Raw genomic sequence first — 22,840 nt, 5'->3', positions numbered from 1 at the left:
TGCATCTCTATTTTCTCCCTCTACCGCTCTCTCTCTGTCACTGTCTCCTTCGCCCCTTCTCTACTTCCTCTCTGATTCAGTGGTGGGTTAAATGCGGAACACACATTTCAGTTGAATGCATTCAGTGGTACAACTGACAAGACATTCCCCTTTCCCTTTACATTAAGAACACCTTCCCAATCTTGAGTTGCACTCCCCCCTTTGCCCTCAGAACTGCCCCAATTTGTTGGGGCCTGGACTTTACAAGGTGTTGAAAGTGTTCCACAGGGATGCTGGCCCATGTTGACTTCCCACAGTTGTCAAGTTGGCTGGATGTCCTATGGGTGGCGGACCATTCTTAATTCACACAGGAAACTGTTGAGCATGAAAAACCCAGCAGCGTTGCAGTTCTTGACACAAACTAGTGCACCTGGCACCTACCTACTCCCATACCCTGTTCAAAGGCACTTAAATATTTTGTCTTGCCCATTCACCCTGAATGGCGCACATACACAATCAATGTCTCAATTGTCTGAAGGCCTTCTTTAACATGTCTCCTCCCCTTCATCTACACTGATTTGAAGTGGATTTAACAAGTGATCTCAATAACATAATGGAGAAAAAGTTAATGTCTATGTCATGAAAAGAGCAAGTGTTCATAATGTTTTGTACACTATATAATAGTATGATATCTGTCTCTCCAGCCCCAGTCATATGACGCGGTGGAGCCCTTGGACCTGGAAGAGTTTCTGATGTCACAGCTACGGAGTGGAGACTCCGCCCTCATGCAGGAGCTTGGAGATTTCCCCGACGACGACCTGGAAGTAGAACTGGTGGAGAAGGAGTGTCGGACCGTACGCCACTCTGTACCGGAGGAGGGGTGGGTCGCATGGTCACATGATCAATATAGAATAAACTCAACCATGTTACTAGATTGTTATGCCTATCAGATCCCCACATATCGAGGAGAGAGCAGGGAGGGTCTAGAGGTCTGGATTAGACATTGATTTAAGCCTGGCTATTATTCCAATAGTCCCAGTAACTTTCTCCACTATCAACCTATATCTGCGTCCAGATGACACCCCACCCACTAGTTCCCTAGGTCCCACTTATAATGGAATAGAATAAGTATACCTCAGAAGGCTCTTACATCCCAAGAGGGTGTGAAATAGTGAACATATTCTGACAGTGGTATCTTATTGTTTTAGGATTGTCACTCACCTTGAACATGATGTTACAGATAGTGCTGATGAGATGGGACTGCAGAATGAGGGAAAAAGGATTGTGTGTGCATGTAATGAGTGTGTATGTGTGCTTAACATCCTTCTCAATCCCTCGCTGACCGCCTATATCTCTATAGGGTGGAGTTGGATTCCCATGTCAGGGACTGTGTTCAGAGTTACACCCAACCCTGGCTGATGGTCAGCAGGAGGTAAACTTCCTTTGATCAACTCTTAGACACATTCAGGGGCTGCTTTCTTTCCTAATATCCTTTCCCTTGTGACTACTGACCTGTAAAATGCTAGATATGTGAATGCTAGTGGTCACTAACCCTGGACTACCTGGAGAGCTACCTGGTGTGCAGGCTTTGGGCCAGCTTGACTAAAGGCTGCACACCAAGTGGCTCAGTCTTCAGGACCAGGGTTGATGACCACTGGGGCAGACAACGCAGTGGAAACCTATGCAGTGGTTTATACAGTGGAAACCTGTGCAGTGGTTTCCTTCTCAGGTGCAGCACCAAGTCTGGCTGTGTCTGTCTGTCTGTCTCTGTCTCTGTCTACAGAGAGATGTCTGAGAGACATTGATAGACAGAGGGGTTATCTTCACACATACCACACACTGATTACTTATCACAGCCTAGGCCCACCGTCTACTGCTGGCACACATACACTACCAGTCAAAAGTTTTAGAATACCTACTCATTCAAGGGTTTTTCTTTATTTGTACTATTTTCTACATTGTAGAATAATCGTGAAGACATGAAAACTATGAAATAACACACATGGAATCATTTAGTAACCAAAAAAGTGTTAAACAAATCAAAATATATTTTATATTTGAGATTCTTCAAATAGGCACCCTTTGCACACTCTTGACATTCTCTCAGCCATCTTCACTTGGAATGCTTTTCCAACAGTCTTTTCCTTCACTCTGCGTTCCGACTCATCCCAAACCATCTCAATTTGGTTGAGGTCTGGGGGTTGTGGAGGCCAGGTCATCTGATGCAGCACTCCATCACTCTCCTTCTTGGTAAAATAGCCCTTACACAGCCTGGAGGTGTGTTGGGTCATTGTCCTGTTATAGATAAATGACAGTCCCACTAAGCCCAAACCAGATGGGATGGAGTATCGCTGCAGAATGCTGTGGTAGCCATGCTGGTTAAGTGGCCTTAAATTCTAAATAAATCACAGATAGTGTCAGCGGCAAAGCACCCCCACACCCTAACATCTCCTCCTCCATGCTTCACTGTGGGAAATACACATGCGGAGATAATCCGTTCACCCACACTCGTCTCACAAAGACACAGCGGTTGGAACCAAAAATCTTACATTTCACTCCAGACCAAAGTACACATTTCCATCGTTCTAATGTCCATTGCTCGTGTTTCTTGACCCAAGCAAGTCTCTTCTTATTATTGGTGTCCTTTAGTGGTGGTTTCTTTGCAGCAAATCGACCATGAAGGCCTGATTCACGCAGTCTCCTCTGAAAAGTTGATGTTGAGATGTGTCTGTTATGACCTGACCTGACCTTCATGTCTTAAAGTAATAATGGACAGTCGTTTCTCTTTGCTTATTAGAGCTGTTCTTGCCATAATACGGACTTGGTCTTTTACCAATCAGGACTATCTTCTGTTTACCACACCTACCTTGTCACAACACAACTGATTGGCTCAAACGCATTAAGAAGGAAAGAAATTCCACAAATGAACTTTTAAGAAGACACACCTGTTAATTGAAATGCATTCCAGGTGACTACCTCATGAAGCTGGTTGAGAGAATGCCAAGAGTGTGCAAAGCTGTCATCAAGGCAAAGTGTGGCTATTTGAAGAACCTCAAATATAAAATACATTTTGATTTGTTTAACACTTTTTTGGTTACTACATGATTCCATGTGTTTTTTCATAGTTAATAATAGTATTATTCTACAATGTAAAAATATAGAAAAACCCTTGAATGAGTAGGTGTTCTAAAACTTTTGACCGGTAGTGTACACACACACACACAGTCAGTCTCCTGGTCAGGGTTTTCATCCACGTCCTGGGGCTTTGTGTCTATGTGGGGGGTGGAATACTACATCTAATCTGCTCTGATAAGATAAAAAAAGGTGTGTGTGTGTGTGTGTGTGTGCGCAGGTGCCAGGGAGATAGTTGGAGTGCATATTCGGAGCGGGCATGTCTACACAAAACTCTGCAGAAACAGACATTTGAGTCTGACGTGCAGCCAGAGAAACTAGAGACACCGGTAAGCACAATAAACATATACACAACAACAACAAAAAAGGCCATTCCAAAATATATCCGGGTTTGGGTCCGTAAGGAGCAGTTTTGTCAGTCCCATTGTTATCAGAGGACCAACGTGTATTCAGAGTGTACTGTAGTAGGACATTCAGGTATCAGATCCAAAGATTACATTACGGAAGGAAATAATTAGATAAACATAATACCCTGGGTTTTCTATCAGAGAAAGATGACATGCCCAACATGAAACCTGAATACTAGAGTTGTTTCAAGCAACATCTCCTGATTCCTCAGATTGATAGATATAGGTTGTCTTTTAGTTTTAGAATATCTGTTCTTGTGAGGAAATTCTAATCAGTGTGCAATGAAAGAAGGAGAGAAAGAAGTAGAGAAAATTAGAGTGAGAGAACAGAGAGGGGGTGGGTGTTTAGGAGCGAGGGGAGGTGTTGGGGATTAGTAGGGGAACAGAGCGGTTGGAGAGGTGTTGGGGAGTGGTTGGGGAACAGAGCGGTTGGAGAGGTGTTGGGGAGCGAGGGGAGGGGTTGGGGAGCGTTGGGGTTGGGGAGCGTTTGGGGAGCGTTTGGGTTGGGGAGCGGTTGGGGAGCGAGGGGAGGGGTTGGGGAGCGTTGGGGTTGGGGAGCGGGGAGGGGGGTGGGTGTTGAGGAGCGAGGGGAGGTGTTGGGGATTAGTAGGGGAACAGAGCGGTTGGAGAGGTGTTGGGGAGTGGTTGGGGAACAGAGCGGTTGGAGAGGTGTTGGGGAGGGGTTGGGGAACAGAGCGGTTGGAGAGGTGTTGGGGAGCGGAGCGGTTGGGGAGTGGTTGGGGAACAGAGCGGTTGGAGAGGTGTTGGGGAGCGGAGCGGTTGGGGAGGTGTTGGGGAGCGGAGCGGTTGGGGAGCGTTGGGGAGCGAGGGGAGGGGTTGGGGAGCGTTGTGGTTGGGGAGCGGTTGGGGAGCGAGGGGAGCGGTTGGGGAGCGTTGGGGTTGGGGAGCGGTTGGGGAGCGAGGGGAGGGGTTGGGGAGGGTTGGGGAGCGGTTGGGGAGCGGTTGGGGAGCGAGGGGAGGGGTTGGGGAGCGTTGGGGTTGGGGAGCGTTGGGGTTGGGGAGCGTTGGGGTTGGGGAGCGGTTGGGGAGCGTTGGGAGGGGTTGGGGAGCGTTGGGGTTGGGGAGTGTTGGGGAGGGTTGGGGTTGGGGTTGGGGAGCGTTGGGGTTGGGGAGCGTTGGGGAGGGGTAGGGTTTGGGGAGCATAACACTGAACACAGACATGCTTTTCCTGTTTCTATTACCTCCATCCTGGCACCGTCTCCCTCATGTCTACCCAGCCTGACCTGCACACAATGAGACGTGAATATTCATGTAGTCCCCCTCTGCTTCCGACCTGCCCCAGCCAACATCCAGCTCTCTGTCCTGCCAAATCTCCAGCCAGCACCCAGCCAACCCCTCCTCCAGCCCCCTTCTCCAGCCCCCCACCTCTGTCAGTCCATAGTCCCAAACTCAAATCTCCAAGCCCTGACAGTGAAGTCCCACTCCCAAGTCCCAAGGTCCATCCCCAGCTCCCCAGCCACACCCCCCAGCCTTACCAAGTCCTAATCACCCAAACCAAAGACCCTTGTTCTAGCCGTGTTTTTCCCATCCGCTCTAGGCCGAAGAGAGAGCGAGAGAGGGAGAGAGGGGAAGAACCGGCCTATTGTCAGTCAGCCTCTAATGGTCCCCTGCTTCACACTGGTCATTAGTAATCCTGTGGGATAGGGGCACAGTTAAGCAGGGCTGGGGGAGTGGAGGTTAGATGGAAGATGGATGGATGTTTCCCCTTAAATTTTAGGATTGTTGATGAAGCCAAAATATTTTAGTAATTCAAATTAATAATATTTGAAACTAAATTAGGCAGATTTACTGCAGGATTGCAACAGAAAAGAGGAATGAAGGGTGAGGGGGGTGCTGTGAGAAGGAAGGGGGTTGGTGGGGGGCTGCTGTGAGAAGGAAGGGGGTTGGTGGGGGGGGTGCTGTGAAGAGGAATGGGGTTGGTAGGGTGGAGGGGGGGCACTGTGAGGAGGAAGGGGGTTGGTGGGGGGGGTGCTGTGAGGAGGAAGGGGGTTGGTGGGGGGGGTGCTGTGAGGAGGAAGGGGGTTGGTAGGGGGGGGGGGGTGCTGTGAGGAGGAACGGGGTTGGAAGGGTGGAGGGGGGGGTCCTGTGAGAAGGAAGGGGGTTGGTAGGGTGGGGGGGGGGGTACTGTGAGGAGGAAGGGGGTTGGTAGGGTGGGGGGGTACTGTGAGGAGGAAGGGGGTTTGTAGGGTGGGGGGGGGGGTGCTGTGAGGAGGAAGGGGGTTGGTGAGGAGGGTGCTGTGAGGAGGAAGGGGGTTGGTAGGGTGGGGGGGGGTACTGTGAGGAAGAAGGGGGTTGGTAGGGTGGGGGGGGGGGGGGGTACTGTGAGGAGGAAGGGGGTTGGTAGGGTGGGGGGGTGCTGTGAGGAGGAAGGGGGTTGGTGAGGAGGGTGCTGTGAGGAGGAAGGGGGTTGGTGAGGAGGGTGCTGTGAGGAGGAAGGGGGTTGGTAGGGGTGGTTGAAAACAGGACACAGCCTGAGAATTCAGAGCTGTCCAGTCATGTAGCTCAGTTTAGTGTGATTCCATATGGACGTAGTTAATCAGGGAGTACTATGATCTCTCCATGGTGTTAAGGGGCACCCTTTCACTTAGAAGTTACTGGGCTCCCCTGGAGTTGAAACCCATTAGTTATGGATTCCATGAGCTTGTTTCGATTCTCTTGATGTTCACACACAGTTAATCATCTATGGATGTCTTATCCACTGCGATTGCATAGCAAGTTACCGGCCTATACACTTAGAGTGCTGCAAGTATTTGGAACACTTATCTAGGCCTATATGCAATACACTTGAGTGAAATTATTTTGTTGGGAGAATTCAACATTATTATCTCGCTCCCTGTCCTCATCTCTCTCCCTGACCTCCTCTCGCTCCCTGTCCTCCTCTCTCTCCTAATACCTGTCATTATTATTACAGGTGAAGTTACCGTCCCTGCCCTCCTCTCGCTCCCTGTCCTGAAGTCTCTGTCCTCCTCTCTCTCCTAATACCAGTCATTATTAATATTATTACAGGTGAAGTCTCTGTCCTCCTCTCTCTCCTAATACCAGTCATTATTAATATTATTACAGGTGAAGTCTCTGTCCTCCTCTCTCTCCTAATACCAGTCATTATTAATATTATTACAGGTGAAGTCTCTGTCCTCCTCTCTCTCCTAATACCAGTCATTATTAATATTATTACAGGTGAAATCTCTGTCCTCCTCTCTCTCCTAATACCAGTCATTATTAATATTATTACAGGTGATGTCCCCGTCTCTGTCCTCCTCTCTCTCCTAATACCAGTCATTATTAATATTATTACAGGTGAAGTCCCCGTCTCTGTCCTCCTCTCTCTCCTAATACCAGTCATTATTAATATTATTACAGGTGAAGTCCCCGTCTCTGTCCTCCTCTCTCTCCTAATACCAGTCATTATTAATATTATTACAGGTGAAGTCCCCGTCTCTGTCCTCCTCTCTCTCCTAATACCAGTCATTGTTGTTACAGGTGAAGTCCCCGTCTCTGGCGGTACTGAGTGATGACTCCAGCAGGACCCTGACCTCCTCTGACTTTGACCTCCGCTCTGGTCTGACCCCTGACCCCAGAGTGGAGGGGCTGCTGCACTTCAGTAACCATGACGACCTGGACAGGTTCAACCAGGAAGCCCGGCAGGGGAACCGCCACCCTGAGCTGTTTGCCCTGTACCCACCCGCCGACGAGGTGAGAGAGGGACACACACACATATACATACAGTCAATGATTCTGTGCATGCTTGACTTGAATTGAGTGGCTGGATCCATGACATTCCTTTGGTATTCCAGGATGATGCAGTGGAGATCCGGCCCATTCCCGACTGTCCCAAAGAGCACATGGGCGACCGGATCATCATCAGGTGTCAGGCCATCAAGTATGGGAATTACACTACCTTTCACAGAAGGAAAAAAACTGTTTGCCTCTAGCTAACTAGCTACCTGTATGTGAGAAACAACATGTTGTGTGGGACAGGGTGGCAGAGTGACGGAAGATTGTGTGAGAAGGAGAAGATTATCTCACAATATGAATGATGGGGAAATGTTCCCAACATTTAGCATGCATTTGTCTGCTACTGCAATTGACAGACCATTGTTAAGTTGGAGACCATTCAGTTTGGTCTGGACCTTAGTCTTTAGCCTGGGAGCTCTGCAGTACAGTGGTTGTTACCTTTCCTTAAGACCATCACTTTCTGTGAGACACGTTCCCTTTCTCTCCCTCTCTTACACACTTTCTGTGGGCTAGTATCTCTCTGTCTCTCTTGTTTCCTCTCTCTCGCTGTCTCTCTCTCTCTCTTTCTGTTCTCTCTCTCTTTCTGCTTCTCCCACACCGTAAAGCTGCCAAAGGTTTCAGCTAAGTTCTTCATCATCTCTAAACATTGTTTTGGCAGCTGCTTGTCCCAACTTACAGTTGGGCTTATCACTCGATTGGCTCAGTTCCAAGTCTCAATGCTATGAGAGTACATGCAGTCACAATCCATGTTTCTGTTGAGTATCCTGAGTTGATCAATAGAATCAAATGAAATCTATTCGCCACATTCACAATTGCAGCAAAATGCTTATGTTCTTTCTCAATCAACAATGCAGAACTTTATAGAATAGATAAAATGTCATTATACGTCAGGCTTATTGACAATGTTTGCTGGCTGGTCGACACACTGCTGTGAAATGACAGGCTGATATATTTTCTCCCCTGTCCTCCATAGGTTTGAGATTGACATTGAACCACTGTTTGCTACCCTGGCTCTGTACGACCTGAGAGAGAAGAAAAAGGTACAGTAGGGGTTTCCTTCTGAAAGGTTGCTACAGTGCTGTGTTCTTCGGCCCACTGTGTGTTGTAAGGTCATGAAGAATCACATGTTGTTGAAGCTTGAAGTTGTTGAGGTTAATGCCTATTAAGGACAAGGCACACCATAGCGAACGTCGGCCGTGCGCAGTAGATTACGCGCTGGTTGTCGGGGGAACAGTTGCGATTCAACATGTACGGTAGTCAGGAAATGTTCTAATCAGTTCGTCTGCAAGGTGTGCTTTATCTTTCAGGTGATCTCCTGACCAGTGTGTCAGATTTGTGTTGCTGGTCAGTGAAGTGATAGATCAGTGGGATATCTGAAGACTTTAGCCACAGTAGACAGAACGTCCGGAAGCCCTGGGACTGAGGGGCTTCTCCAGTAGACCAAGCATAGCCGTGTTCATACAACCAACCCATCTGATTCACACTGTACTCTCCTATCCAAACACAGTTCTGTTAGCAAAAACGAGTAGCATGTGTGTTATGGACTTGCACAGCCGGATGGTTTATGGATTGGATTTAGCGTTTTAAGGTTCAAGGGCACCACGTTTGGATTTGAGCCGCTGACCTTTTGGTGGTCTGGCCAAACTGCATCCTTTATTATATACTACATCTCTTGCAATGGCGAGGGAACCAGATGATGCTCTTCTACATAATATCCATAAGGCACAATGCAGATGGGCCTGAAAAAGGCACCATGTTGTAGGCCCATGAAACATCCCCCAGTTATGGAAAAGGATGACATACTGTCCAGTTTGTTGAACTAATACACTTGACATGACTCAATCTGGAACAGAGGGGATTGGTGACTGGGGTTCTTTCTCTCTCGGTCTCTCTCTCTCTCGCTCTCTCTCTCGCTCTCTCTCTCGCTCTCTCTCTCTCGCTCTCTCTGTCTCGGTCTCTGTCTCTCTCGCTCTCTCTGTCTCGCGCTCTCTCTGTCGCGCTCTCTCTGTCTCGCTCTCTCTCTGTCGCTCTCTCTCTGTCACGCTCTCTCTGTCTCGGTCTCTGTCTCTCTCTCTCTCTCTCTGCCTTGCTCTCTCTCTGTGGCGCTCTCTCGGTCGCTGTCGCGCGCTGTCGCGCTCTCTCTGTCGCGCTCTCTCTGTCGCGCTCTCTCTGTCGCTCTCTCTCTGTCGCTCTCTCTCTGTCGCTCTCTCTCTGTCGCTCTCGCGCTCTCTCTGTCGCGCTCTCTCTGTCGCGCTCTCTCTGTCGCGCTCTCTCTGTCGCGCTCTCTCTGTCGCGCTCTCTCTGTCGCGCTCTCTCTGTCGCGCTCTCTCTGTCGCGCTCTCTCTGTCTCTCTCTCTCTCTGTCTCTCTGTCTGTCTGTCTGTCTGTCTCTCTCTCTGTCTGTCTGTCTGTCTGTCTCTCTCTCTGTCTCTCTCTCTGTCTCTCGCTCTCTGTCTCTCGCTCTGTCTCTCGCTCTCTGTCTCTCGCTCTCTGTCTCTCGCTCTCTGTCTCTCGCTCTCTGTCGCGCTCTCTCTCTCTGTCTGTCTCTCTCTCTGTCTGTCTCTCTCTCTGTCTGTCTCTCTCTCTGTCTGTCTCTCTCTCTGTCTGTCTCTCTCTCTCTGTCTGTCTCTCGCTCTCTGTCTGTCTCTCGCTCTCTGTCTGTCTCTCGCTCTCTGTCTCGCTCTCTCTCTCTGTGTCTCTCGCTCTCTGTCTCGCTCTCTGTCTCTCGCTCTCTGTCGCGCTCTCTCTCTCTGTCTGTCTCTCTCTCTGGTCTGTCTCTCTCTCTGGTCTGTCTCTCTCTCTGGTCTGTCTCTCTCTCGCTCTGTCTGTCTCTCGCTCTGTCTGTCTCTCGCTCTGTCTGTCTCTCGCTCTCTGTCTGTCTCTCGCTCTCTGTCTGTCTGTCTCTCGCTCTCTGTCTGTCTGTCTCTCGCTCTCTGTCTGTCTCTCGCTCTCTGTCTGTCTCTCGCTCTCTGTCTGTCTCTCGCTCTCTGTCTGTCTCTCGCTCTCTGTCTGTCTCTCGCTCTCTGTCTCGCTCTCTCTCTCTGTCTCGCTCTCTGTCTCGCTCTCTGTCTCGCTCTCTGTCTCGCTCTCTGTCTCGCTCTCTGTCGCGCTCTCTCTGTCTGTCTCTGTCTCGGTCTGTCCCTCCCTGTCTCGGTCTGTCCCTCCCTGTCTGTCTGTCTCTCTTTCTCTCTTTCACCATCTCTTTACTGTTTCTCTGCAATGAAATGCGGTTTTGGTTTCACATCTGGGAAATATGCAGCAGATGTTGATATAGTTCGCGGACAACATTTCTCTAATCCTGTCCTGCCCTGACCGACTGACAGATGGTTACAGTACACACTAATAACGGGTGTATAAAAGACTATTACAGCGAAGATGGTTGTGATTAATAGGCCAACCATGGTGTGTGTAATGTAGGCCTACAGTAGAATATGATCATACTGATCATGGTGTGTGTAATGTAGGCCTACAGTAGAATATGATCATACTGATCATGGTGTGTGTAATGTAGGCCTACAGTAGAATATGATCATACTGATCATGGTGTGTGTAATGTAGGCCTACAGTAGAATATGATCATACTGATCATGGTGTGTGTAATGTAGGCCTACAGTAGAATATGATCATACTGATCATGGTGTGTGTAATGTAGGCCTACAGTAGAATATGATCATACTGATCATGGTGTGTGTAATGTAGGCCTACAGTAGAATATGATCATACTGATCATGGTGTGTGTAATGTAGGCCTACAGTAGAATATGATCATACTGATCATGGTGTGTGTAATGTAGACCTACAGTAGAATATGATCATACTGATCATGGTGTGTGTAATGTAGGCCTACAGTAGAATATGATCATACTGATCATGGTGTGTGTAATGTAGGCCTACAGTAGAATATGATCATACTGATCATGGTGTGTCCAGGGGATTGGGAGGTTTATGCCAGATGTTTAGAACACAGCCAGCAATCATCAGCTGTGTTTCATCACAATTAATATGAAGTCCTGTGGAACTCTTGGCTTTTAAAGTTAACACACTGCAATGCCGTCACAATGTAGACCACATTAACTGTTGAAATTTGAAGCATGGTCCCGTGTGTGTGTGTGTGTGTGTGTGTGTACACACACACAATTCCCCACTTAACACATTTAGAACTGTCACACTCTTCTGTCTGCTTCAGATTAAACTTGAGAGAGACCGAGGAAGAAATCCATGCTGTGTTATGTTGTGTGCTAGCAGCATCAGTCCTGCTATGAAGTGTTAAAGACTGTTGTAGAGGACTCATAATGTGACATGTGGAATGAGGAGGTTGTAAATGGGTTCGTAATGGGACCTAACATGACACTCACAGCGTACAGGGTCACCGTAGGGTCATCCTCTTCTCAGGACACAGTCACAAGTGAGGAGCCGTAGAAACAGAGACTCTTTCTCAATTTGTCTTTCCCCGATTCGTTACACCCTCTCTCCTTGCCTCCTTCTCAAAGTGTATGGGACGACAAAGATCCTATGTCCATCCCCTTAACATTTGTTCCTCTAAAACGATGAGGAGGTAGGTGATAAGAGAGGACTTGAGGAAATGTAAGAAATAGAGGTCGACCGATTATGATTTTTCAACGCCGATACCGAGGACCAAAAAAAGCCGATACCGATTAATCGGCCGATTTTAAAATAAAATTAAAAATTAAAATAAAAAACCATGTATTTATTTTTATTTGTAATAAGGACAATTACAACAATACTGAATGAACACTTATTTTAACTTAATAAAATACATCAATAAAATCAATTTAGCCTCAAATAAATAAGGAAACATGTTCAATTTGGTTTAAATAATGCAAAAACAAAGTGTTGGAGAAGAAAGTAAAAGTGCAATATGTGCCATGTAAGCTAACGTTTAAGTTCCTTGCTCAGAACATGAGAACATATGTTCCTTTTAACATGAGTCTTCAATATTCCCAGTTAAGAAGTTTTAGGTTGTAGTTATTATAGGAATTATAGGACTATTTCTCTCTATATGATTTTTATTTCTTATACCTTTGACTATTGGATGTTCTTATAGGGTCTTTAGTATTGCCAGTGTAACAGTATAGCTTCCATCCCTTTCCTCGCCGCTACCTGGGCTCGAACCAGGAACACATCGACAACAGCCACCCTCGAAGCAGCGTTACCCATGCAGAGCAAGGGGAACAACTGCTCCAAGTCTCAGAGCGAGTGACGTTTGAAACGCTATTAGCACGCACCCCGCTAACTAGCTAGCCATTTCGCATCGGTTACACCTGCCTAATCTCGGGAGTTGATAGGCTTGAAGTCATAAACAGCACAATGCTTGAAGCACAGGGAAGAGCTGCTGGCAAAACGCACAAAAGTGCTGTTTGAATGAATGCTTACGAGCCTGCTGGTGCCTACCATCGCTCAGTCAGACTGCTCTATCAAATCATAGACTAACGCTGACCCCTTAATAACACACAGAAATATGAGCCTTAGGTCATTAATATGGTCGAATCCGGAAACTATCATTTCGAAAACAAAATGTTTATTCTTTCAGTGAAATACGGAACCGTTCCGTATTTTATCTAACGGGTGGCATCCCTAAGTCTAAATATTCCTGTTACATTGCACAACCTTCAATGTTATGTCATAATTACGTAAAATTCTGGCAAATTAGTTCGTAATGAGCCAGGTGGCCCAAACTGTTGCATATACCCTGACTCTGCGTGCAATGAACGCAAGAGAAGTGACACAATTTCACCTGGTTAATATTGCCTGCTAACCTGGATTTCTTTTAGCTAAATATGCAGGTTTAAAAATATACTTCTGTGTATTGATTTTAAGAAAGGCATTGATGTTTATGGTTAGGTACACGTTGGAGCAACGACAGTCCTTTTTTGCGAATACGCACCACATTGATTTATATGCAACGCAGGACATGCTAGATAAACTAGTAATATCATCAACCATGAGTAGTTAACTAGTGATTATGATTGATTGATTGTTTTTTATAAGATAAGTTTGATGCTAGCTAGCACCTTACCTTGGCTTCTTACTGCATTAGCGTAACAGGCAGGCTCCTCGTGAGGCAGGTGGTTAGAGCGTTGGACTAGTTAACCGTAAGGTTGCAAGATTGAATCCCTGAGCTGACAAGGTCAAATATGTCGTTCTGCCCCTGAACAAGGTAGTTAACCCACCGATAAAAAATACAGATTTCCGATTGTTATGAAAACTTGAAATCGGCCCTAAAAATCGGCCCTTGAAATAGCAGTCGGAAATCATAACAATCGGAAATCTGTATTTTTTTATTTTTACAACTTTATTTAACGAGGCAAGTCAGTTAAGAACACATTCTTATTTTTATTATTATTATTTTTAATTTGACCCCCTTTTTCGTGGTATCCAAAGTAATTACTATCTTGTCTAATCGCTACAACTCCCGTACGGGCTCGGGAGAGACGAAGGTTGAAAGCCATGCGTCCTCGAAACACAACCCAACCCAACCAAGCCGCACTGCTTCTTAACACAGCGTGCATCCAACCCGGAAGCCAGCCGCAACAATGTGTCGGAGGAAACACCGTGCACCTGGCCGCCACAGCAATTCCGATTAATCGGTCGACCTCTAGTAAGAAATGGACATCCCTTTGTGAGATCTCTGCCTGGGACAGTTAGCATGTCACATCTATGACAGGCTGTATGCTGTATGATGATGAGTACAGGTGAAGTGTTACGAAACAGTCAATAATGACACTGCCGAGATGAATCATTTCTCATACACTTACAGAAAAGTGTTATTTTCGAACTTTGTATCCAGAATACCACAGAAATCCTAGAGCCAGAGTACTGTCTGTGTGGTATTACAGTAGAGCCAGAGTACTGTCTGTGTGGTATTACAGTAGGGACAGACTACTGTCTGTGTGGTATTACAGTAGGGAAAGACTACTGTCTGTGTGGTATTACAGTAGGGACAGACTACTGTCTGTGTGGTATTACAGTAGAGACAGACTACTGTCTGTGTGGTATTACAGTAGGGACAGACTACTGTCTGTGTGGTATGACAGTAGGGACAGACTACTGTCTGTGTGGTATTACAGTAGGGACAGACTACTGTCTGTGTGGTATTACAGTAGAGACAGACTACTGTATGTGTGGTATTACAGTAGAGACAGACTACTGTCTGTGTGGTATTACAGTAGAGACAGACTACTGTCTGTGTGGTATTACAGTAGGGACAGACTACTGTCTGTGTGGTATTACAGTAGGGACAGACTACTGTCTGTGTGGTATTACAGTAGGGACAGACTACTGTCTGTGTGGTATTACAGTAGGGACAGACTACTGTCTGTGTGGTATTACAGTAGGGACAGACTACTGTCTGTGTGGTATTACAGTAGGGACAGACTACTGTCTGTGTGGTATTACAGTAGAGACAGACTACTGTCTGCGTGGTATTACAGTAGGGACAGACTACTGTCTGCGTGGTATTACAGTAGGGACAGACTACTGTCTGTGTGGTATTACAGTAGGGACAGACTACTGTCTGTGTGGTATTACAGTAGGGACAGACTACTGTCTGTGTGGTATTACAGTAGGGACAGACTACTGTCTGTGTGGTATTACAGTAGGGACAGACTACTGTCTGTGTGGTATTACAGTAGAGCCAGAGTACTGTCTGTGTGGTATTACAGTAGAGACAGACTACTGTCTGTGTGGTATTACAGTAGGGACAGACTACTGTCTGTGTGGTATTACAGTAGGGACAGACTACTGTCTGTGTGGTATTACAGTAGGGACAGACTACTGTCTGTGTGGTATTACAGTAGAGACAGACTACTGTATGTGTGGTATTACAGTAGAGACAGACTACTGTCTGTGTGGTATTACAGTAGAGACAGACTACTGTCTGTGTGGTATTACAGTAGGGACAGACTACTGTCTGTGTGGTATTACAGTAGGGACAGACTACTGTCTGTGTGGTATTACAGTAGGGACAGACTACTGTCTGTGTGGTATTACAGTAGGGACAGACTACTGTCTGTGTGGTATTACAGTAGGGACAGACTACTGTCTGTGTGGTATTACAGTAGGGACAGACTACTGTCTGTGTGGTATTACAGTAGGGACAGACTACTGTCTGTGTGGTATTACAGTAGAGACAGACTACTGTCTGCGTGGTATTACAGTAGGGACAGACTACTGTCTGTGTGGTATTACAGTAGGGACAGACTACTGTCTGTGTGGTATTACAGTAGGGACAGACTACTGTCTGTGTGGTATTACAGTAGGGACAGACTACTGTCTGTGTGGTATTACAGTAGGGACAGACTACTGTCTGTGTGGTATTACAGTAGAGCCAGAGTACTGTCTGTGTGGTATTACAGTAGAGCCAGAGTACTGTCTGTGTGGTATTACAGTAGGGACAGACTACTGTCTGTGTGGTATTACAGTAGGGACAGACTACTGTCTGTGTGGTATTACAGTAGGGACAGACTACTGTCTGTGTGGTATTACAGTAGGGACAGACTACTGTCTGTGTGGTATTACAGTAGGGACAGACTACTGTCTGTGTGGTATTACAGTAGAGACAGACTACTGTCTGTGTGGTATTACAGTAGAGACAGACTACTGTCTGTGTGGTATTACAGTAGAGACAGACTACTGTCTGTGTGGTATTACAGTAGGGACAGACTACTGTCTGTGTGGTATTACAGTAGGGACAGACTACTGTCTGTGTGGTATTACAGTAGGGACAGACTACTGTCTGTGTGGTATTACAGTAGGGACAGACTACTGTCTGTGTGATATTACAGTAGGGACAGACTACTGTCTGTGTGGTATTACAGTAGGGACAGACTACTGTCTGTGTGGTATTACAGTAGAGCCAGAGTACTGTCTGTGTGGTATTACAGTAGAGCCAGAGTACTGTCTGTGTGGTATTACAGTAGGGACAGACTACTGTCTGTGTGGTATTACAGTAGGGACAGACTACTGTCTGTGTGGTATTACAGTAGAGCCAGAGTACTGTCTGTGTGGTATTACAGTAGGGACAGACTACTGTCTGTGTGGTATTACAGTAGGGACAGACTACTGTCTGTGTGGTATTACAGTAGAGCCAGAGTACTGTCTGTGTGATATTACAGTAGGGACAGACTACTGTCTGTGTGGTATTACAGTAGGGACAGACTACTGTCTGTGTGGTATTACAGTAGGGACAGACTACTGTCTGTGTGATATTACAATAGGGACAGACTACGGTCTGTGTGGTATTACAGTAGGGACAGACTACTGTCTGTGTGGTATTACAGTAGGGACAGACTACTGTCTGTGTGGTATTACAGTAGAGCCAGAGTACTGTCTGTGTGATATTACAGTAGGGACAGACTACTGTCTGCGTGGTATTACAGTAGGGACAGACTACTGTCTGCGTGGTATTACAGTAGGGACAGACTACTGTCTGCGTGGTATTACAGTAGGGACAGACTACTGTCTGCGTGGTATTACAGTAGGTACAGACTACTGTCTGCGTGGTATTACAGTAGGGACAGACTACTGTCTGCGTGGTATTACAGTAGAGACAGACTACTGTCTGTGTGGTATTACAGTAGGGACAGACTACTGTCTGCGTGGTATTACAGTAGAGACAGACTACTGTCTGTGTGGTATTACAGTAGAGCCAGAGTACTGTCTGTGTGGTATTACAGTAGGGACAGACTACTGTCTGTGTGGTATTACAGTAGGGACAGACTACTGTCTGTGTGGTATTACAGTAGGGACAGACTACTGTCTGTGTGGTATTACAGTAGGGACAGACTACTGTCTGTGTGGTATTACAGTAGAGACAGACTACTGTCTGTGTGGTATTACAGTAGGGACAGACTACTGTCTGTGTGGTATTACAGTAGAGACAGACTACTGTCTGTGTGGTATTACAGTAGAGACAGACTACTGTCTGTGTGGTATTACAGTAGGGACAGACTACTGTCTGTGTGGTATTACAGTAGGGACAGACTACTGTCTGTGTGGTATTACAGTAGGGACAGACTACTGTCTGTGTGATATTACAGTAGGGACAGACTACTGTCTGTGTGGTATTACAATAGGGACAGACTACTGTCTGTGTGGTATTACAGTAGAGACAGACTACTGTCTGTGTGGTATTACAGTAGGGACAGACTACTGTCTGTGTGGTATTACAGTAGGGACAGACTACTGTCTGTGTGGTATTACAGTAGGGACAGACTACTGTCTGTGTGGTATTACAGTAGGGACAGACTACTGTCTGTGTGGTATTACAGTAGGGACAGACTACTGTCTGTGTGGTATTACAGTAGGGACAGACTACTGTCTGTGTGGTATTACAGTAGGGACAGACTACTGTCTGTGTGGTATTACAGTAGGGACAGACTACTGTCTGCGTGGTATAACAGTAGGGACAGACTACTGTCTGCGTGGTATTACAGTAGGGACAGACTACTGTCTGCGTGGTATTACAGTAGGGACAGACTACTGTCTGTGTGGTATTACAGTAGGGACAGACTACTGTCTGTGTGGTATTACAGTAGGGACAGACTACTGTCTGTGTGGTATTACAGTAGAGACAGACTACTGTCTGTGTGGTATTACAGTAGGGACAGACTACTGTCTGTGTGGTATTACAGTAGAGCCAGAGTACTGTCTGTGTGGTATTACAGTAGAGACAGACTACTGTCTGTGTGGTATTACAGTAGGGACAGACTACTGTCTGTGTGGTATTACAGTAGGGACAGACTACTGTCTGTGTGGTATTACAGTAGGGACAGACTACTGTCTGTGTGGTATTACAGTAGGGACAGACTACTGTCTGTGTGGTATTACAGTAGAGACAGACTACTGTCTGTGTGGTATTACAGTAGGGACAGACTACTGTCTGTGTGGTATTACAGTAGGGACAGACTACTGTCTGTGTGGTATTACAGTAGGGACAGACTACTGTCTGTGTGATATTACAGTAGGGACAGACTACTGTCTGTGTGGTATTACAGTAGGGACAGACTACTGTCTGTGTGGTATTACAGTAGGGACAGACTACTGTCTGTGTGGTATTACAGTAGAGCCAGAGTACTGTCTGTGTGGTATTACAGTAGAGCCAGCGTACTGTCTGTGTGGTATTACAGTAGGGACAGACTACTGTCTGTGTGGTATTACAGTAGGGACAGACTACTGTCTGTGTGGTATTACAGTAGAGCCAGAGTACTGTCTGTGTGGTATTACAGTAGGGACAGACTACTGTCTGTGTGGTATTACAGTAGGGACAGACTACTGTCTGTGTGGTATTACAGTAGGGACAGACTACTGTCTGTGTGGTATTACAGTAGGGACAGACTACTGTCTGTGTGGTATTACAGTAGGGACAGACTACTGTCTGTGTGGTATTACAGTAGAGACAGACTACTGTCTGTGTGGTATTACAGTAGGGACAGACTACTGTCTGTGTGGTATTACAGTAGGGACAGACTACTGTCTGTGTGGTATTACAGTAGGGACAGACTACTGTCTGTGTGGTATTACAGTAGGGACAGACTACTGTCTGTGTGGTATTACAGTAGAGACAGACTACTGTCTGTGTGGTATTACAGTAGGGACAGACTACTGTCTGTGTGGTATTACAGTAGAGACAGACTACTGTCTGTGTGGTATTACAGTAGGGACAGACTACTGTCTGTGTGGTATTACAGTAGGGACAGACTACTGTCTGTGTGATATTACAGTAGGGACAGACTACTGTCTGTGTGGTATTACAATAGGGACAGACTACTGTCTGTGTGGTATTACAGTAGAGACAGACTACTGTCTGTGTGGTATTACAGTAGAGACAGACTACTGTCTGTGTGGTATTACAGTAGGGACAGACTACTGTCTGTGTGGTATTACAGTAGGGACAGACTACTGTCTGTGTGGTATTACAGTAGGGACAGACTACTGTCTGTGTGGTATTACAGTAGGGACAGACTACTGTCTGTGTGGTATTACAGTAGGGACAGACTACTGTCTGTGTGGTATTACAGTAGGGACAGACTACTGTCTGTGTGGTATTACAGTAGAGACAGACTACTGTCTGCGTGGTATTACAGTAGAGACAGACTACTGTCTGCGTGGTATAACAGTAGGGACAGACTACTGTCTGCGTGGTATTACAGTAGGGACAGACTAATGTCTGCGTGGTATTACAGTAGGGACAGACTACTGTCTGTGTGGTATTACAGTAGGGACAGACTACTGTCTGTGTGGTATTACAGTAGGGACAGACTACTGTCTGTGTGGTATTACAGTAGAGACAGACTACTGTCTGTGTGGTATTACAGTAGGGACAGACTACTGTCTGTGTGGTATTACAGTAGAGCCAGAGTACTGTCTGTGTGGTATTACAGTAGAGCCAGAGTACTGTCTGTGTGGTATTACAGTAGGGACAGACTACTGTCTGTGTGGTATTACAGTAGAGACAGACTACTGTCTGTGTGGTATTACAGTAGGGACAGACTACTGTCTGTGTGGTATTACAGTAGGGACAGACTACTGTCTGTGTGGTATTACAGTAGGGACAGACTACTGTCTGTGTGGTATTACAGTAGGGACAGACTACTGTCTGTGTGGTATTACAGTAGAGACAGACTACTGTCTGTGTGGTATTACAGTAGAGACAGACTACTGTCTGTGTGGTATTACAGTAGGGACAGACTACTGTCTGTGTGGTATTACAGTAGGGACAGACTACTGTCTGTGTGGTATTACAGTAGGGACAGACTACTGTCTGTGTGGTATTACAGTAGGGACAGACTACTGTCTGTGTGGTATTACAGTAGAGACAGACTACTGTCTGTGTGGTATTACAGTAGGGACAGACTACTGTCTGTGTGGTATTACAGTAGGGACAGACTACTGTCTGTGTGGTATTACAGTAGGGACAGACTACTGTCTGTGTGATATTACAGTAGGGACAGACTACTGTCTGTGTGGTATTACAGTAGGGACAGACTACTGTCTGTGTGGTATTACAGTAGAGCCAGAGTACTGTCTGTGTGGTATTACAGTAGAGCCAGCGTACTGTCTGTGTGGTATTACAGTAGGGACAGACTACTGTCTGTGTGATATTACAGTAGGGACAGACTACTGTCTGTGTGGTATTACAGTAGAGCCAGAGTACTGTCTGTGTGGTATTACAGTAGGGACAGACTACTGTCTGTGTGGTATTACAGTAGAGCCAGACTACTGTCTGTGTGATATTACAGTAGGGACAGACTACTGTCTGTGTGATATTACAGTAGGGACAGACTACTGTCTGTGTGGTATTACAGTAGGGACAGACTACTGTCTGTGTGATATTACAGTAGGGACAGACTACGGTCTGTGTGGTATTACAGTAGGGACAGACTACTGTCTGTGTGGTATTACAGTAGGGACAGACTACTGTCTGTGTGGTATTACAGTAGAGCCAGAGTACTGTCTGTGTGATATTACAGTAGGGACAGACTACTGTCTGCGTGGTATTACAGTAGGGACAGACTACTGTCTGCGTGGTATTACAGTAGGGACAGACTACTGTCTGCGTGGTATTACAGTAGGGACAGACTACTGTCTGTGTGGTATTACAGTAGGGACAGACTACTGTCTGTGTGGTATTACAGTAGGGACAGACTACTGTCTGTGTTGTATTACAGTAGGGACAGACTACTGTCTGCGTGGTATTACAGTAGGGACAGACTACTGTCTGCGTGGTATTACAGTAGGGACAGACTACTGTCTGCGTGGTATTACAGTAGGTACAGACTACTGTCTGCGTGGTATTACAGTAGGGACAGACTACTGTCTGCGTGGTATTACAGTAGAGACAGACTACTGTCTGTGTGGTATTACAGTAGGGACAGACTACTGTCTGCGTGGTATTACAGTAGAGACAGACTACTGTCTGTGTGGTATTACAGTAGAGCCAGAGTACTGTCTGTGTGGTATTACAGTAGAGCCAGACTACTGTCTGTGTGGTATTACAGTAGGGACAGAGTACTGTCTGTGTGGTATTACAGTAGAGACAGACTACTGTCTGTGTGATATTACAGTAGGGACAGACTACTGTCTGCGTGGTATTACAGTAGGGACAGACTACTGTCTGCGTGGTATTACAGTAGGGAAAGACTACTGTCTGCGTGGTATTACAGTAGAGACAGACTACTGTCTGCGTGGTATTACAGTAGAGACAGACTACTGTCTGCGTGGTATTACAGTAGGGACAGACTACTGTCTGCGTGGTATTACAGTAGGGACAGACTACTGTCTGCGTGGTATTACAGTAGGGACAGACTACTGTCTGTGTGGTATTACAGTAGGGACAGACTACTGTCTGCGTGGTATTACAGTAGGGACAGACTACTGTCTGTGTGGTATTACAGTAGGGACAGACTACTGTCTGCGTGGTATTACAGTAGGGACAGACTACGGTCTGCGTGGTATTACAGTAGGGACAGACTACGGTCTGTGTGGTTTTACAGTAGGGACAGAGTACGGTCTGTGTGGTTTTACAGTAGGGACAGAGTACGGTCTGTGGGATATTACAGTAGGGACAGACTACGGTCTGTGGGGTATTACAGTAGGGACAGTGTATGGTCTGTGTGGTATTACAGTAGAGACAGACTACGGTCTGTGGTATTACAGTAGGGACAGACTACTGTCTGTGTGGTATAACAGTAGGGACAGAGTACTGTCTGTGTGGTATTACAGTAGGGACAGACTACGGTCTGTGTGGTATTACAGTAGGGCCAGTGTACTGTCTGTGTGATGGTGATTTAGAGTAGAGCTCTCAGCTGGGTGAGGGACTGGGTTCAACAGCACTCTGTATGGTGACCAGTCTCTAATATAACATGGGTCAGAAGCCTGTCGGACACAAACCAGCTGGAACGTAGGATGAGGAAAAAGGCCTGTGTCCCTATACTAATTCCTATACGGGAATTAGTTCATTAGGGCACACCATTGCGCTTGCAATGGAAATTGTAAATGAGCGTTTCTTGTTGGACAAGTTCAGGTAGTCTCTCCACTATTTCTGTAATTTTTTTCCGGTTGGTGCCTCTCCAGCCATATTATCTACCATGAGATGAAGGGACACTCATGTAATCCACCACTAAGGTGAACTCTAACGCTGACCCTCTCTGTTTGACTTCCTCAGATATCCGAGAACTTCTACTGTGATCTGAACTCAGACCAGTTTAAAGGGTTCCTGAAACCCCACACGCCACAGACGGACCACTCCACCCTCTCCCGAGCAGCCATCTTCTCCATCACATACCCCTCCCCAGACATCTACCTGGTCATCAAGGTAGGATATCCATCTCACCTACCTGCACCTATCTGCAGTACTTGCTTGTTCAGGTAATACACACGTCTGTACGGCACCTACAGTATCTACAGTTGCTGGTCAATATGGTGAACACTATAGAACTAAATATATGCCATTTTAATAGAAGCTTTTATCCAAAGTGACTTAACAGTAGTGTACTGCCTGCATACATTTTCATATGGTTGGCCCCAGCTGGAATTGAACCCACAGACT

At 46.4% G+C, this 22,840-nt stretch overlaps 1 protein-coding gene across 2 annotated transcripts in view; it reads left to right on the top strand.

Annotated features, from left to right (window-relative positions):
• The window catches only part of LOC139389344 (dedicator of cytokinesis protein 8-like), an 88,958-nt gene that overhangs the window by 30,851 nt on the left and 35,267 nt on the right, over positions 1-22,840 (top strand). For both annotated transcript variants that reach the window (XM_071136019.1, XM_071136020.1), the window contains 7 exons: positions 684-859; positions 1,340-1,411; positions 3,332-3,440; positions 7,020-7,232; positions 7,334-7,419; positions 8,248-8,314; positions 22,457-22,606. In XM_071136019.1, the coding sequence (XP_070992120.1) occupies positions 684-859; positions 1,340-1,411; positions 3,332-3,440; positions 7,020-7,232; positions 7,334-7,419; positions 8,248-8,314; positions 22,457-22,606 (873 nt within the window). The remainder of the gene's footprint in view (positions 1-683; positions 860-1,339; positions 1,412-3,331; positions 3,441-7,019; positions 7,233-7,333; positions 7,420-8,247; positions 8,315-22,456; positions 22,607-22,840) is intronic.

Source organism: Oncorhynchus clarkii, chromosome 30 (genome assembly GCF_045791955.1).
Source record: "Oncorhynchus clarkii lewisi isolate Uvic-CL-2024 chromosome 30, UVic_Ocla_1.0, whole genome shotgun sequence".
NCBI classification, from domain to species: Eukaryota; Metazoa; Chordata; class Actinopteri; order Salmoniformes; family Salmonidae; genus Oncorhynchus; species Oncorhynchus clarkii.
The sequence above is the reverse complement of the archived record's forward strand: the minus strand, read 5'-3'. Positions and strand labels throughout refer to the sequence as shown.